General features: G+C 36.8%; 1 protein-coding gene across 1 annotated transcript in view; it reads right to left on the reverse strand.

Annotated features, from left to right (window-relative positions):
• Positions 1–14,506, reverse strand: part of LOC115217948 (kelch-like protein 10) — a 100,005-nt gene extending 85,499 nt beyond the window's left edge. The window contains exons 1-4 of the mRNA XM_036508063.1: positions 13,193–14,506; positions 6,392–6,539; positions 1,984–2,153; positions 1,445–1,716 (exon numbers count right to left, since the gene is read on the reverse strand). Of these exons, the coding sequence (XP_036363956.1) occupies positions 1,445–1,716; positions 1,984–2,153; positions 6,392–6,539; positions 13,193–14,171 (1,569 nt within the window). The 5' untranslated portion in view covers positions 14,172–14,506. The remainder of the gene's footprint in view (positions 1–1,444; positions 1,717–1,983; positions 2,154–6,391; positions 6,540–13,192) is intronic.
• Between the last annotated feature and the right edge of the window lie 1,079 nt (positions 14,507–15,585).

Here is a 15,585-nt window from a genome sequence, read left to right on the forward strand (position 1 = left end):
TCCACCGTGAACTTAAAAGACCAGAAAGCATCAAGTGTGACCTTAAAAAGAAGACTGAAGATCTAATCATTGCTGCTCAGGATCAGGCATTGAATAGCAGCTCAATGAAAAGGGATATAGACTACACAAGAACAGCGAACCTCTGAAGAATGTGTGGGAAGAAGGTCGAAAGCATGACCTACATGGGAAGTACTTGTGAAAGTCTTGCACAGAAAGAGTATAAATGCAAACACGACAAAATAGTCTAAAGCCTTCACTGACTACTATACCGGAAGTATGGATACGAGGTAACAGGTGTTTTGCACCAACATACACAGTAAAGATAATGGACGAAAACGAGAAGGCAAATATCTTTTGGTGTTTGACTTCCAGTCAGACAAGGTGTTAGAGTACCGAAGGCAGGATATAGTAACCTTTAAGAGGGACAAACAAGAGTGCCTAATAATCGACATGACAATGCCAGGAGATCAACCTATTATCATAAATGAAAGAGAAAATGTTGATAAATATGGAGACCTGAGAATTAAGGTCAGCAAGATGTAGCAGCTGCGAGACTTAAACATAAAGGTTGTCTCTGTTGTCATCGGAGCATTGGGTTCAATACCACCCAACCTGAAGAAACATCTGGAAAGGTTAGAAATACCTTACAACCGTGGAGTATTGCAAAACTTGGTTTTATTTGGGGCTTTATATGGTAATAATGGAATTTTTTAGAAATTTCTGTCGGCTTTTTTTCGAGTAGCGTGCGTTTTGTGAAAAATTATATGGTAATGGACAATATGTCCAATTTTCGGCATATTTGGCATTAGAATGTTTTTCGTTTGCCCTTATTTATAAGTTATATATATATATATATATATATATATATATATATATATTATATATATATATATATATATATACCACTGAAAGGCATGAAAACCCGCAGTTAAATTTGTATCGTGACAATATATGATAATAGAACTTGAGTGGCAGGGAGTAATAATTTCGACAAAGATCGAAGGATAACGCTCTGACCTTTTTCAGGGACTAAGGTACTAGTCAAGGAAGGGAAGGTGCCCTCAGACCGGAGTCTGAATCGTTGTAATAAAATGACCTCTGATAATGACATCTAAAGGCACTCAAAAATCAAGCGCTAGTCTCAATCCGGGCTATGGATTTATCACCCATGGATAGGGACGTCCTTTCCGACAGACTTCCACTAATTTTCTGTCAACTATATTTCATTCGTAATGTTTTACTTGATTGAGACAATGGAAGAAACCACCTACCCAAAGTACTGCTCAATGAGGTCCGATCGAAACCATATCGTTGTAAAGCGATCGTCTTATGTCAATTCGATTTTTAAAAATATTTCACTGGATAATTTGACAAGGAAATAAGATAAAAATCTTGATGGTAAATTACATAAATATCTTCAGTAAAATTAATATAAATTTCTTACCACAGCTGCAAAGTTACTTCTAGGAGTATCCATTTCTTGTATGGTTTGCCACGAATTGCTGGTAGGACTATATCTCTCGACACTATTGATGCGGGTCACTCCGTTAAAGCCACCAAGTGCGTACACAAAATCCTGATGGGCTACAACACTGACACCACTCCTTAAGTTTCTCATTGGTGTTATCATGGTCCATTGGTCAGTAATTGGACAGTAATATTCAGCTGAGCTGAAGATTTCAATTCCATCAAAACCTCCACAGATGTATATTCTCGCTGCAAAAACCGAAGGAATAAATATATATTTCCAGGGTACACAGAAATGGCTTCAAGATAATTGTTAGGTCATTTTATGATATATCAATTTGTTGAGTAAAAGTCTATGTAGATTCTGGAATCAAAATAAACTATATTTACTTTAACATCATTAAAGTTCCTATCACCGGACGAAATATTGGTCACCTGTCCCCTACACATTATTTTCTGTTACTATTTCTACAATGTGTATCAGGATAAAGTGTAAAATTAACTTTGTATACTTACCCCGAAGTACTGTCGCGGCAGCATCACTCCGGGCGCTATTCATTGAAGTTATATAAGACCACTGATTATTTTCCTTGTTATAACGTTCGGCTGTTTTCTGCCTTACCACTCCGTTATAACCTCCAATAGCATAGATTTCATTGTTCAACACAGCTGCACTGACATAACATCTGTTATAAAGAGTATTAAAGTAACATTTATATCGTTATAAACACGTTCATACGTTCCCGCTCTTGTACATTATACATGCATTTATACATACATACATACACACACACATACATGCATACATACATACATACATATATACATACATACCCACACACATATATGTATGTATGTATGCATGCATGCATGTATGGGGTTAAAAGATGGTAACATGGTCCTACGCAAGACTGCAACCTTATGTTCAGAATGTGCATAGAACTTGCAGGTTAACAGCATCGAAGGCCTTAGGAAAGTCGACGAATCCCATGAACAACTCTTGATTTTTTTACGTACCTTCTCCATGACCTGTCAGAGGGAAAAGATCATGTTCGATAGTGCCACGAGCAAAGCGAAATCCGCACTGTGATTTTGGATAGAATCACAACGTGTTTGACGATCCCATTTACAATGTGTTTGACGATCCTGTCAAGAATGATTCGAGCATGGATTTTACCAGCAATATACACAAGTAATATACACAACCTCTTCTGTTTCCTTTGTTCTTATAAAGGTGTTGAATAGAGGCATACTTGAAGCCCTGTGGTACACTTCCTACCATCCAAATATTTATGATGAGGTTATGCAATGTCTTAAAAAGCTTCTGTCCACCATGCTTATAGATTTCAGGAGGGACAGCATCCCTGCCAGGGCCCTTACCAGAAGAGATCTGTTTAACAGTTTACCATTTCCAGGAAGGTTGGCTCCAGAGGCAATTCCGTTATTTCAGCGAGCTGCGGAATAGACATTATGGCATCATCATTAGTGACTGAGGTGGAATTCAACACGGCTTCGAAGTGATCTTTTCATTCTTTCAGGATGTCAGATTTGTCAGTTAACAGTGTCTCTCTGTTGGATAGGAAAATAGGAGTAACACCATGCTCTTGAAGCTATAATAAAAGGTTTTAGAATCTTTTTGTCTGCATCGTCTTAGAGTTCAGTTGCTTTGAAAGACCACCAAGCCTCCTTCATCTGTCTCAGAGAACGTTGGACCCGGCCTCTGCATTTCTAACAAGCATTCACTTTTCTGGATCATCTCTTACATGTAATGTTAAAGTCCCCAATATCTCGCTACTTAGTGACAACATAGTATATGAGATGCCAATCCTTAGATCTAGGACACATCCAGGTTGTCCAGGCAAAACCAATACCAAAGTAGCGTGGCTCGTCCTCATTTCTTCCACAGTAAAAAAATATGTATTCACCTTTACTTTCTTCTAACTGTTATGAGACTGCAAGACGAGTTACACTGAGTGCAGCTATGTCGATGTATTTCTTTCGTTCAAGTGTAACCAGTGCAATTTTTCGTTCCGGTACTGAGTGATTATCTTGGAGAGTGCGCACATTCCAAGAACCAAGGTTAGTATTCTTAGATTTCTTCATGTTTCAGCTGTGTTACTGAATAATCAGACAGCTGCGGCGGGCTGCCAAGTTTAAGGTAAGTAAGCAATGTTTAGGGCTCTTTTTTTGCCCCTCTCCCTGTAAGGGAAAGCAGTGCTGTGTCTAAATAGACCTGCTTTGTCACCACTGGAAGACACGGACAGCACAGTTACTCACAAGTTCTGTGCTTGAACACCCATCAACCAGTGGTCACCGACTGTGTAGAGATCCAGCAAGAAACTGTTAGTGATATCTTTTACCTGTCCGTGCCCCCTCCACTCTCTCGCCAGAGGACTTTTTACTTTTGCAAGCTGGAGCTGTGAAGTATTGAATGAATAAATGTAAGTTGTCATAAAACCCACATATATGATTTGATTTAAGTTATGAAGGCTTCTGTAGAACTAGCCACACTTTTTGGAAGTGATGATAGCAAGAATATGGTGTACATATGTACCAGAGTACCAAGAAGAACACACCTCAGGCTTTTTCTTTAGAGGTTTCCATCTCCTGGACAAGTCACTATAAACAATTGGAGAGCCTCGTCTACTCTATGACTTTGCTGATATTACAGCCCTGTTAATGAGATCTTCAGCAATCAAAGACCTGGTTTTATATCAGAGTTTCCATCTCCTAGAGGGGATGCGTTCACCACGATTTAGGAGCCCCATCTGCACACTAATATATGAAATTAAGTACATCAAGTTTAAAATATGAATAAGATAAAACTGTATATACATATACATATTGTTGGATGGCTGTTGACTACTCATGAGCTCCTTCGCCCTTTTGACAGGTTTTATTTTTCGTCCCGAAGATGTGTCCAACAGGTTCTACTGGGTTACATGTTACCAGTAGCGTTCAGGGGTGCTCTGATGTATATATATCAGACTTCTCTTTAAATATTTAATCAGTTTCATTGAAACAGGTCATTAAACCAACTTCATGTAATCAGACCCACCTATCTCTGAGTCAAAACAAATCAACATCGGCCATTACTCACACTGTCAACAGGAGAGAAAATAAAGAATAACTGCTTCATCTATTGTATGAGACTAACAACTGGAACAAACAACTTTTCATCATTAAAAGACGTATCTTTGTGACAATATCATTTCAGTCATAAATTTCCCTTTCAGAGTTTGAAAGAGCGAGGTGGAGCCAGAGAGAGCAGGAGGGAGGGGTAGGGAGAGAGAGCAGGAGGGGAGAGAGACAGAGAGATGAAGAGAGATGTATGAGATTAGAAATAAAGAAAAGTGGAAAATAATAGAGGAAAAATAGAAATGAAAGATGAAGGCGACTCAACAAAAATTGCAGTCCAGGATATCATTAAATATAAATATATTCATACATTGCATTATAATGTATACACACACGCATATGCACAACACACACACACTCATACACACATTCATACACATGTATTTACACATATATGTATAAAAACGTAGACAAAAAGAGAGGTAGAGAGAGAGATACAGAGCGAAAGAGAGAGAGAGAGAGAGAGAAAGAAAGAAAGAAAGAAAGAAAGAGATAGATAGATAGATAGACAGATAGACAGATAGATAGATAGACAGATAGATAGATAGAGGGAGAGAGAGATATCATTCAAGCACCAGGTGCATTAATATTATAAACACTTGTTAATTCTATCAACAATAGATTATATCTACAAACCAATTCATGTGGAGATTAACGACAAAGAAACGGGCATTATCTACAAGAAGCTAATTAAATATTCCTATCCACCCATATCTATCCATTTATCTATATCCACTCATCCAACTATCCATCCATCCACAATCTCATTACCCATATATACAGTCAACCATTTCGTATCTTTTCTTCCCATTCCACCCCTTTCTTATTTTCCAATTATTTCCTCTCCTACTCTCTCCCCCTCTTTCTCTCTTTCTCTCACGCACACTCTCTCTCTCCCTACCTACAGATAGTTTCCCAGAGTGTAAGATTTTGCCGTGGGTTGGTATGTAGGCAGAAAGGGTAGTGGTTTTGTGGGAGTGTGTGTTTGGTGGTATGAATTCTTGGGTGCGTGTGTGTGTATTTGGAAGTATGCGTGTGTGTGCGTTATGCACAAGTAAGTGGGTGGTGATGATATACGTATTTGATAAAAGGGTGTAACTGCTGTGTCTATGCTTGAAAGCTTGAAGAGTTAAAATGATTATCTGTTCACGTCGGCATAGAGTGTGGACCTTTGTACAGGGCTGCATTTAACACAGGTGGAGTGATCTGCAGAACAAAAATTGACGTGCAACAGCAATCATTGTAGAATTGATGTCTTGCCAATGTTCGGTAAGTGGTTAGTCTAGCCTTGTCCAGTTTATCCAACATTTGAAGCTGTAATTGATAATGGTAATTGGATCCGGTAAGAAGAGTAGTGAGGGAGGCACGTTTAAAGGAGATAGTTGGCCGTGGGATGTTGGTAGTTTTGTTTGGAGGATTGAAGGGACAGAATGGACAAGTGATAAGTGAGAGGAAAAGGGTGAAGAAGGCATGTTATGAGAATGTAGAAGTGAGTGAGGTAAGGTCGAGTTAGGAGTAGGAGTCGGTAGAGTCTAAGCGAAAACGAGTGATAGTGAGGAGAGGTAACTGATGGTAGCAGTGAAGTTCAGAATGGACATAACTTGTAAGAAGGAGTGTAAAACGAGTTGACAGCAAAGGCGAAGATCCTGAGTTGGACGAGGAGGAGGGAGCATTGATACAATCGTGAATGTAACACTCATAAATCTCCGAGGTGAAATTCGGAGAAAAACTAGACATACACCCCCCACACACACACACACATGAATTTATATTAGAAAAATGGAACCTTCTGTTGTGCATTGGTCCTACTTCTTTCCACTCTTGCGATGTTGTGTCCAGGCAGCGTACACTATTGAAGTACTCCATGCCATCAAAGCCACCAATTATATAAACATATCTGTCTAGAACACACGATCCATGATAGGCTCGGAAGTCTGTAAGATACAAGTATAATACATTTCATATCATTTTTGTGTCTATATTTGTAAATACCCTGACTCATTGGTGCACCAGGGAAGAGTATCTATCAAGAGAAAGCCAATCTACTTTTCCAAGCGACTCAAGTGGAAAATTTAAACTTAGTTATAAGCTAATGACACACTGTTTCCACTGTTTACGGTTTTATTCTGCACTAAATTCGCGATACTTATAACTAAAGTGAATGTTATATTCATGGGCGTTGTAAAGTGGTGTTGGAGAGTAGCAACACCACTTGTTCAGCCGAATGTCCAGGTCTATGTCGACTCTATGTCGACTTCATTATTTCCCCAGGGTTACTCTGGAACACATCATCTCAGTATTACTATGGTGCAGTGTCAGTGTGCTCTAATTTTAAGACAGTATTACATTTGTGTAATAATACCCTTTCATTAGTCGCTCATTATTATTATAGGTAGTCAGCCTTATGTTAGTGTTACTGTGAGTCGATATTTCCTCAGTGTTACTGTAGTCCAGGATAGGTCCAGTATTACAGGGGATCGCAAATGAGCACAATATTTCGACGGCTCAATATTATCATAGTGTTACTGTTACATCGGATTAGCCTAGTGTTACTGTAGATCAATATTAGCCCAGTATAAGGCGGCGAGCTAGAAGAATCGTTACTTAGCGCCCGTCTTTACGTTCTGAGTTCAAATACCATCGAGGTTGACTTTGTCTTTCATCCTTTGGGTTTCGATAAAATAAGTACCACTTGAGCACTGGGGTCAATGAAATCGATTTACCTACTCCCCGAAATTACTGACCTTGTGCCAAAATTTGAAACCAATATTAGCCCGGTAATTCAATAGTCCAAAATGTACCAACTATTACAGTATCATTGATCTGTATTTCCGTTCTAGGGTTTATTAGACTAGGATTGACCGGTATGTTTAGATTTGACAGTGTTTCTGTTTATATATACAAAGCCAATGCAGAAGCGATTGAAAATTGTTTAATTACACCGAGATGTCAACAAAGAAGATATGAGTTCACTTCCACTTGGCATTCACATTTTATTCACTTTTACGTTGGCATTGTTTATCAGCACTAAATACCCTGTAAACTATATTTACAGAAATTATTATATTGTTGAAATTAGTCAGAAAATCTGGTGTACGCTATACAGAATAGGCGAACTGGCAGAAACGTTAGCACGCCGGGCGTATTTTGTCTGCCGTTACGTTCTGAGTTCAAATTCCGCCGAGGTCGACTTTGCCTTTCATCCTTTCGGGGTCGAGTAAATAAGTACCAGTTACGCACTGGGGTTGATATGATCGACTTAATCCGTTTGTCTGTCCTTGTTTGTCCTCTCTGTATTTAGCCCCTTGTGGGTAGTAAAGAAATAGCTATACAGAAGAGGGGGAGATTCCCAAATACCGAGTTGGAGAACCAATTCAGATTTTTCGCGCATATTACTTTTCAGGAAGATGATACTGATAGTACTTCTTATTTCTTTACTACCCACAAGGGGCTAAACACAGAGGGGACAAACAAGGACAGACAAAGGGATTAAGTCGATTACATTCACCCCAGTACGCAACTGGTAATTAATTTATCGACCCCGAAAGGATGAAAGGCAAAGTCGACCTCGGCGGAATTTGAACTCAGAACGTAGCGGCAGATGAAATACCACTAGGCATTTGGCCCGACCTGCTAACGTTTCTGCCAGCTCTATTCTCCCCACTAAACTATCAATTCATCTAAGCTTATAAAAAAACCCTACGTGACTATATACTCTGCCGAACGCTGTAAAACAAGAGGTAAATTCTCTTACTTTTGTCTCCGTTTGGCACTAATTCCCAATTCATGGCATGCTACTTAAATACGTCAAGATGATTATTAACGATGAGATAATTTCCAAATTTTTTTTTATTTCCATGTTCAAAACAACATCATATATAGAAGTTTTTGATTAATTCCAAATTAATTTTTAAATTGCAAAGTTTCTTTTATAAATTTGTGACATATTGATGTCAATTTCAAGCCGGAATACAACATGCTTTTGTATATTATTAGTACTGATGCACAATCAGCAAAAACTGGCTCTTCAGAGTTGCTTGTGAAACCTGAAAATAACGCCTATTCATTGCTTTTCAAGCTTTCCTTTAACTTCATTGGTGTAACATACACCTGGAATGATGAACATGCAGCATGTGGGAGGTGCCAATCGTCACAACTGACTAAATCTAATCGTTTAATTGTCAGTTATTGTTAGAATTCTTATAATGACAATTTTAGAGTGTCCAGTTAAAATGCATATGTCATGCAATAAACTTATTACTAACAGTTCAGTAATACTTCAGTAAGTTATCTTTTGATCTGAATTTCGAAGGTGTGCAGCTGTTGTTTCTAAATATAAACTTACTAGGTGAGAAACTCTTACGGTTAACTACTTTATTTAATTAGAAAAGACTTATAATAATATTACTTTCAGAAAACTAGTGGAACTAAAAAATCGGGTAAGTAGGTGTTAGAAGTTAATATTTATGTCAAATTCTCTTTGTCTGAAGTAATTTCGTTGCATTTACTTGAAAGAGCACAATTATAAGCTGTCGTATCACATTATAAAATCCTTTCCCCGCTAGAAAATATCTTGATTGAAGATTGTTTTTTTTCATAATGTTAATTATATTGAAGTATATATTTGCTTTAACATTTAACAGTATTATTTTCGTAGAACGGATAGTTATTCTGTTGATGTAAAAGGGATTCACAAGAATTGTAATTACACATGTCTTAACACAGATAACTAATGTGTGTGTATCTGTCTGTCTCTCTATCTGTCTCTCCGTGCGTATCGGCCAACTGTCCATGAGTAAAAAAAGAACACACACCAAGAGAGAATTTGAGTGGTTATTCTTCCATATTATCGGGAAGTGTATTCCTGGTTATGGTATATAGCCGACCAAAATGTTATCACTGGTTTTGTGTCTACTATTGCACTTGGTAATACACACAGCTTATCTGACTTACTGACCGGAAGCACATAGTCGCATATACTGCCTTGACTTGATTGGGGTAAAAAAAACAACCGAAAAACTTTGCTGTTTTCAAACGGAGAAGACCACGCTTCGAAAATTAATTTTCTATCATGAGGGCAACTACTAAAATTTTTCCTTTTTGATTTCAAGTGGGCTCCCAGATTAATCAGTATCCAAATCGAGCATTATAGCTAAGAAATTTACTATGGTTACTGTCGCAACAGTAACCTGAACGTGTGAATCAGGCCTCTCTTAAGGCTGTCCAGGGTGTGCCTTCTAGAGATTGCAAAAACGCCATCCCTATAAAGGCCAAAACGTGTTGACGGGAATTTCTTACTTAAGGTATCAAGTATAAATATTCCGTATAGTGGAAGACACATGCTCAAGGTCTCACGCAGTGGGACTGGATCGAGAACCACGTGGTTGGGAAGCAAGCTTCTTACTGCAGATGGATTTAGTACGAATCTTTATTCAGCATGACGATCGTTCCAAGCCATCCTGTATGTGTCCCACAGGGGCAGGATACCGTGCCTCTAGTTGTGTTGCATCAAACAGAGCAGGTTGTGTCACTTCAGGTGCCTGGTGTAGAAAAGGACATACCACTAACTATACTAAGATCTCCTTGGCGTGTTGCTCTGGTTAGTTGTACTGGTACAACTAGATAGATAGATAGAAAGAAAGAAAGATAGATAGATAGATAGATAGATAGATAGATAGATAGATAGATGGATGGATGGGTGGATGGATGGATAGACAGACAGATATATATATATAGATAGATAGATAGATACATACATACATACATACATACATACTCTAAACTGTCACTTTCTTTTGTGTGTCTTTAGCAAGGGAGGTGTCATGCCGTTTCATGTAGGCCATGTGAAGCTGCTAAAAAGTGCTGCTGTATGACACAGTGTTCCAGTGTCACAAATTAATATTTCCAAATGTTATGTAGGTCCATCGAAACATAAACAATGACGTAATATTGCCATTTTCAAGTTGAGAACAAGACTGTTTTTCAATTGCATTCAAAGCAGATGACGTTTGAAAAGAGAACGCTTATAAGGAAGAAGACAGAAAGAAATAGAAATAAAAATACAGGGGAGATAACCAACTTTATACCAATGTGAAAAGAACATGAAGATGATATGAATTGTTCACGATGTGTCTGGTGGCTTATTTCTAAATTCCGCAAAGATGTATTACTTAAAATTTCATTCTTGGGATTTGCAGAGTCGTTCGAAGTTCTTAAGTTCCTTAAGAGATATAGTTTTTCAAGGGATCATGTTGAACCTCTTTTTGACTTGTTAATATAGGGCCTGGTTTCGGAAAAGAATTTCCATTTTATGACATAGTTCATCCTTTCAACTTTAAGCTTCCAGGTTAAAGGCTGGAGGGTTGCTGAATATCCCTTCTCACGGTGTATTAAAATCGAAAGATGATTGTTATATCTGGATATAAAACCTACTGATCTGATATAACGCTTGGTTCCTGTTCGACCGTTGTCATAATTCGTTGATACCTGTGCGTCATAAACGATGGAATATATATCACCTTTCTGCCGTAGAGGACATTAAGAGTTGTCTCTACATGTGCATCCAGGGCAGCTTTGAGTCGTCGGTTGTTTATTAATACAGGTCATTATATTAGGAGGAAGTTGGGAGGACAAGGAAAAGCAATTTTTAACGTGTTTCATAGATCTTATTTTATCTATGGGTTCTTGGAAAGTGAATATCTACTAAGTGCGGGTATCTTCTACCCACGTTTGTCCTAACATTAAGGGAGAAACAGGGAAGGGAGTCATAAAACTTTCCGAGGCCTAGTCTTACGACTAGATGAAAGAGGAGATAGGGAGTTGTAAAAGATTTTATTAGTTAATCCGCTATCCTGTAGAACCTTTTTTATAATATGGGGCAGCCTTATCGAATATTTCTTTAGAAAAAGAAAGGCATGTGATCCTACAGCTAATGTTTGAAATTAAGTTTTTAATCAGCGGATTATAGAAATGCTTATAAATATATTTAAGTTTCTCGTTAGGCTTAAGGAAGTGCTTATAGGAATTAGTTCTGAGGTCTATGAAAATGTCTAAAAAGTCAGTCCTAGTTATGTTTGTATTAATAGAGATTTTCTCTTAATAAATCCTCGAACGATTAAAAGATACTCTCGCGTAAGGATATAGTATATGAAGTGCATATTGTGGAAGGTACGTAGGGAAAGTTATGGTTTCATTAAATTCAAATCCTGTTTTGAAGAAAGTCGTGGACCCAATATGTTAACATTTGTTAAAACTTCCCTCGATTTGTAACGAAAAACATCCTAATTAATAAGTAATTTAGTTGACATCACATATGTAATTCATTGCATATTGTATATGACGCGATATCTAATGTATTCGAATAACTTATCACATGAAAAGTAATGAAAAGTAATTTCTTTCTACCATACACATATCGCATTCTACGATAGAAGCGTCTTTATGGACAATATGAATATTAAATTGTTTAATGCTTGTTAAGATTAAGTGGTAACTGAAAATATATTGCATATTTCGAGATTTTATTCTAAAGATTTCATCGATAGTAAGACTTGAGGTATTTAAAGTTGGCATAATAAGAGTACTGATTGGCAATTCAGTTGCGGGCTGAATAAAAACACAAGGTAGAACATGTCTATACCATTTTAATAGCAGAATCTAAAAGTTATATTCGTTAAATGCAATCTAAATATATCACTCTATACCAAAAATACTGACAGGCAGGCAGGCAGGCAAGCTGGCAAGCTGACAAGCTGAAAGACAAACAGACAGGCAGGCAGACAGACAGACATACAGACTGATAGATAGATAGATAAGTTTCCTAATTGGCCACACAGGGCTGCACATAGATGGGACAAGTTACAAGGTAGAGCTTTTCTTTTGGGGGATGAAAAAAAAACAAAAAGACAAAAAACAAAAGAAACAAAAAAAAGGGTGGCGTAGGTTTTCGATCAAAAGGGATCGTAAAAGGGAAAAAAGAACAAAAAATAAAAAATAAAAAATAAAAAAAAGGAAAAGGAACAAAAGAAAAGAGAAATGAAAAAAAAAGAAGAAAAAAGGCGGGAAAAAGGGGAAGAGGGAAAAAAACGATCAATAGGGATCGTGTATCACAGTGTTATGATGTATGGTGTAAAGGGGAAAGCAAGTAAGGTTTATCCGTGGGAAGAAAAGCCTACGAAAAAGACCACGGTAACCTTGGTCAATATTGTTATATGTTACCACATTTGTTTGCAAGTGGGTAACCCTCTGTTTTCAATTTCTGGGTTCATAGGATTATGCTCAAGGTGGCTTCGTCATTCATACGTGCCAACCTTGCTACATTTACCCATCTTTTTTTTAAACATTCGCTAGACAAAACTTGCCTCTCTACTCTCTCTTTCCTTTTCAAGTGGTACTTGAAGAAAATGAGTTACACTATACTGAAAAATATTGAGAATTCTTTCATATAATTGCCTACACAAACGTGTTATACATGTATGCGACTTAAAGAGATACTTAGCCAACCCTAACTGAAGTACAATATATCAGCCTATAAAATTAAAACTATTTTTGCCATGAATTAAAAATATTATATAATCTTATTGCATACCAGATTTTACTCCTTTACATTTCATCCAGCGATTTGCTCTAGAATCATATGTTTCCATCAGATTCGTTGCATATCTACCGCTCCAGCCACCAAAAACGAAGATGATTTCATACGGCAGCCTTGGTCGTGCAATACTAATGTTGTCAGCTACTAAATTATTTTCATTGATGTCTAAATCGTATAGAATCTTCAGCGCTTCAATAACAAGAGATTTGCAGTCTTTGTTCTCGTGAACATATGGATGTACTTTAACTTTTTCCACAAAATAATTGGTCGTCAAAAGTGCCAGACGTACATTTCGTAACAGTTTAGCAATATGACATTTTCGATTCGGTGGATCATAATCAATCCATTTTATGATAGCTTCAAAAGCAATCTCTTCCGATTTGATATTCAGTTCTTCCGAGCCTAATATTTCATGAAGTGAAGTGTCATCTAGTAGTTGAAAGTCATCACAGCCAGTGTAAACTTTAGTAAAGTTATGCAATATAAATTTATGCGCGTTCTGTCGGAGCTTCTCACAGAAAAATTTTTTTGCAAAGTTTTCTATATTGATGCAGGTAAAAATAGAAATTTTCGATGATAAATAATCGCAGCAAAGGTCTTGTAGATGAGTCATGTTCAAATAATCTGAAGCAATCAAAATATCACTTACATTTTCATCATTGATATTACAAGCATTTGTATACATGTAACCGATAATTTTGCTCATAATCGGAGCCGATATATCAGTAATATTGACCGTATGACGGTCAGATTCAAACTTACTGTTTGTAAACAAAGCTCGAAAATAGGGACAGGCAGCAGCTAATATAACACGGTGAACAGGTATTTTTTCATCACCTACTTGGATCACAGCATCACATAATTCACCAGCCTTTCTTAAAACCACTAAGCTATTTGACGTTTCCTTAGGCACCTCTTTGATGAATAGTTCCCCTCCCAAATCCGCTAGATCTTCTTCCTGGGAATATTCCATCGTGAATTCGTGAAAAAAAAATACAATTTCTTACAATGTATATTTTTTTCTAAAATTATTCCTACTTTCACTGCATTGTCTTCACGGCTACGATTTAAGTAACCCCGAAAATGTTCGTTTTGAACATAGAGACGACATTTTAGTTGAAATGGTAAGGCGTCATAAATAAAATGACGTAAAATAATTACTACTTTCAAATGGAATTAATCTATGAAATTCTATACATCTGGAAAATTCAGTAGTATTATAACATTGCTACTTGTATACGAAATAATTTCATTTGAAGATCAATACTCTGTGACAGAAGTGTTCTTATCTCTGGTGTCTCATTAGCTATTTTTGTTGTCGCTATTGTGTTGTTACTTAAACTCAAGTCAGATCTAATCAAGCAGTTATACAACAAAAGACGTTCCAATCTTGACAACACCGTCTTTTCGTAAATAATTGGCTAACGTGTCCTTCCTTATTAAGATTGAAGGCTTTTACTAGAGAGCATTGGTTGCTGTTCCTAGCTGATAGATCTATCGAGCAGAGATTCACTCGTTAGTTCATCAGCTTTTAATGAAAGTTAACTCTTTTCAATCAAGTTTTCCGGTGTCGTAAATTATTTTCGGGATAAAAAACAAAACAAAAAAAAACAGAACAATCATGAAAAAGTGTTGAAGAGAAATCGCTATGACATTAGTAAGTAGCTGAAATATTTCTATAGTTTAACACAGTAGTTTTCAGCCAGGGTTCCGCGGAACCTTAGGGTTCCGCCAGTACAGTCCAGGGGTTCCGCAAGAAGTTACATAAATGCTAAACTCGATAGTAATTTTAAATTCTCCTGTGCAAATATCTATGTACATGTTAGGCCTACGTGTACATCTACGAGTTGCACGCCAGCGTAGATGACCCTGATCCTTGGTGTGTACATGTACGTGCACATCTACGAGTTGCATGTCAGCTTAGATGATGGTTTAGTTTTCTTTTGTAAAATACGAGTGACTATATTTAGAACAAACATTTTAACTGCATAAGCCATTTAGGTGTTGTTGTTAATCCGCCTTTTAAAAGATCTTTAGCTTTTTGGAAGGCGTTTTTGTAAAATCTTTTTCTTGTATGACGTCTATTAATATTTGGTCAAATGTTAAGATTAAAAAATTCGAAAGAGAGTTGAATTACATATGTAGAAAAAGAAAAGAAATAGGCGAAACTGATACTAAATTATAAGATATTTAAATATGCATAAATATTAATTCCTTACAAATTTCTGAATTAGAACAATGAACAAATAAAGGACATTTTAAATTCAAATCCGAAAATCTATTTTATTATTATATGCATATTGTTTAAATATAATCAAATACCTATTACTGAAAAACATTAATAAAAAAGCTAAATTTTACATCATTAAACTCGCTACACTTTAAAG

The sequence above is a fragment of the Octopus sinensis genome, linkage group LG12 (genome assembly GCF_006345805.1).
Source record: "Octopus sinensis linkage group LG12, ASM634580v1, whole genome shotgun sequence".
In the NCBI taxonomy this organism is placed as follows: domain Eukaryota; kingdom Metazoa; phylum Mollusca; class Cephalopoda; order Octopoda; family Octopodidae; genus Octopus; species Octopus sinensis.